The 2,046-nt window shown below is 42.7% G+C and overlaps 1 protein-coding gene across 1 annotated transcript; it reads right to left on the bottom strand.

Moving 5' to 3' along the window:
* Positions 1 to 797: 797 nt before the first annotated feature.
* LOC101433400 (olfactory receptor 51V1-like) lies at positions 798 to 1,742 on the bottom strand. The gene has a single exon (XM_004455295.1). The coding sequence runs from the start codon at positions 1,740 to 1,742 to the stop codon at positions 798 to 800; it is 945 nt and encodes a 314-aa protein (XP_004455352.1).
* Positions 1,743 to 2,046: the final 304 nt, after the last annotated feature.

The following is a 2,046-nucleotide window of genomic DNA, read 5'->3' as shown; positions in this document are numbered from 1 at the left end:
CTGAGATATAGGAGGGTAGTCCTCAAATCTGTCATTCCATATTGGAAGTGTTTAGAGTTATTATGGAATTAATTAAAAAAGAAGGTGGGGTTGTCACACCTGAGGGGAAAATAGTGCAATAGTGGAGAACATGCAGATGGGCACCACTCTGACTCACATCTTGTACAAATAGAAAGTGATTTTTGAGTCTGAAGAGTGGGTGGTTTGAGATGAGGAGGGTGCTTGTAATTTAATCTGTAGTGTGCGCAGATTGACTACATGCTTAGGTCACTTGAAGTTTAAGGTTTAGGCTATCGTGAATGTCAGGCAGGCTTAATCTGTTAAGAACTGGATTGATCAGTTCTGGGCTGACTCATGTTACTTCATTAATAGACACTGAGGGCTACACTCAGGAGTTATCAGACTTCAAGGCTGCAAAACAAGATAAGGGACTATCGGAAAGCTATTTGCAAGTTGTTGCTTTAGTCTTCAATTACAGACTTATAAAACAAAGCATCAGCCTCAAAGGAACAAAGCGTCTGGGATAGAGTTTGGTGAACTACAACAGTTACAAAGAATTGTTCCTGGCTATTCTAAAAGTTTAATATACATCAAAGCTTTATTGCAATTTATCAGAGGGTTATTAAGTGCTTAAAATAAAACTTATGGGCTAAAACATATTTGTTAATTTATGGTTGGCTACAAACCTGTAAAGTATTGTGTAACATTAATTATGACATCTGGGAAACATTTGTGTATTATACATTCCTCCTGGAACTACTACCTCCTATCCCCTGACATATATTAACCTCTAGTATTCAGTTATTTTTCAGAGTGAACCACCTCTGGATCCTGCTACGGATCTGATGGGTCTTGACACTATAGATTATTGGGTTCATCAAAGGGGGGAAAAGGATGTAGACGTTGCCCATGAGGACATGTACCACAGGAGAGAGGTGTTTCCCAAAACGATGCACCATCGTCAGACCAATGATTGGGATGTAGAAGACCAAGACTGCACAGATGTGGGAGACACAGGTCTGCAAGGATTTGAGCTGTTCCTCCTGAGATGCAATAGTCAAGACTGAGTACAGGATCATGACATAGGAGATGAGGATGAGCACTGAATCCAAAAGCAGGGTGCAGATCACCAGGGCTAAGGTATAGAAGCTGTTGAATCGGATGTCAGAGCAGGCCAGCCGGAGGAGGTCCTGGTGCAGGCAGAAAGAGTGTGAGAGGATGTGGGGATGGCAGTAATAGAAGAACTTTAGGCGGACAATGGGAGCAGTAATGAACAGGAAACTCCTCCCTAAAATAGCTACACCAATTTTGATGATTCTGGTATTGGTGAGGATGGATGTATATCTCAGAGGATTGCATATTGCAGTAAAACGATCAAAGGCCATGGCAAGGAGGACTCCAGACTCAATCCCTGACAGACCATGAACAAAGAAGGTTTGGGTAATGCAGGCATCCAGACCAATCTCCTGACTGAGCCCCCACAGGATCCCCAAAACCGTGTGAACTGTGGACAGCCCCATGCACAGGTCAGTGAGGGCCAGCATGGCCAGGAAGTAGAACATGGGCTTGTGGAGGCTGGGCTCAGTCCAGATCACATGGAGGACCAGGCAGTTCCCTGACAGCACCACAGCATAGATACAGGAGAAAGGGATGGAGAGCCAAGGATATTGCTGTTCCAGGCCAGGGAAACCCGTGAGAAAGAAGGTAGAGTGATTGATTTTGGAATCAAGCAGAAGAGACATCAATCCATAAAGACAGAACCCTCTCAAGGAAAATGTATGCATGTGTTAATTAAGTCTCATGTACCTTCTTCAGCCTTTGTGAAAAGTTTCAAATAATGCAGCAGCAACTCCAAAAACCATTAGATAGGCGACCAGAGCTTATCTTTTTTCAGAAGCTTTGTTTTGTCTAAAACAGATGCTAAGTTACTTTATGCCTTCATACGACACCCCCTTGTTACTAGACTTATAGGCCATCACAAAAATCAGTGTCCATATCATAAGCACTACTATCACTTTCTCTTTTTACTGTTTCATTTTATAGGTA

Source organism: Dasypus novemcinctus, chromosome 10, assembly GCF_030445035.2.
Source record: "Dasypus novemcinctus isolate mDasNov1 chromosome 10, mDasNov1.1.hap2, whole genome shotgun sequence".
NCBI lineage: Eukaryota > Metazoa > Chordata > Mammalia > Cingulata > Dasypodidae > Dasypus > Dasypus novemcinctus.
The sequence above is the reverse complement of the archived record's forward strand: the minus strand, read 5'-3'. Positions and strand labels throughout refer to the sequence as shown.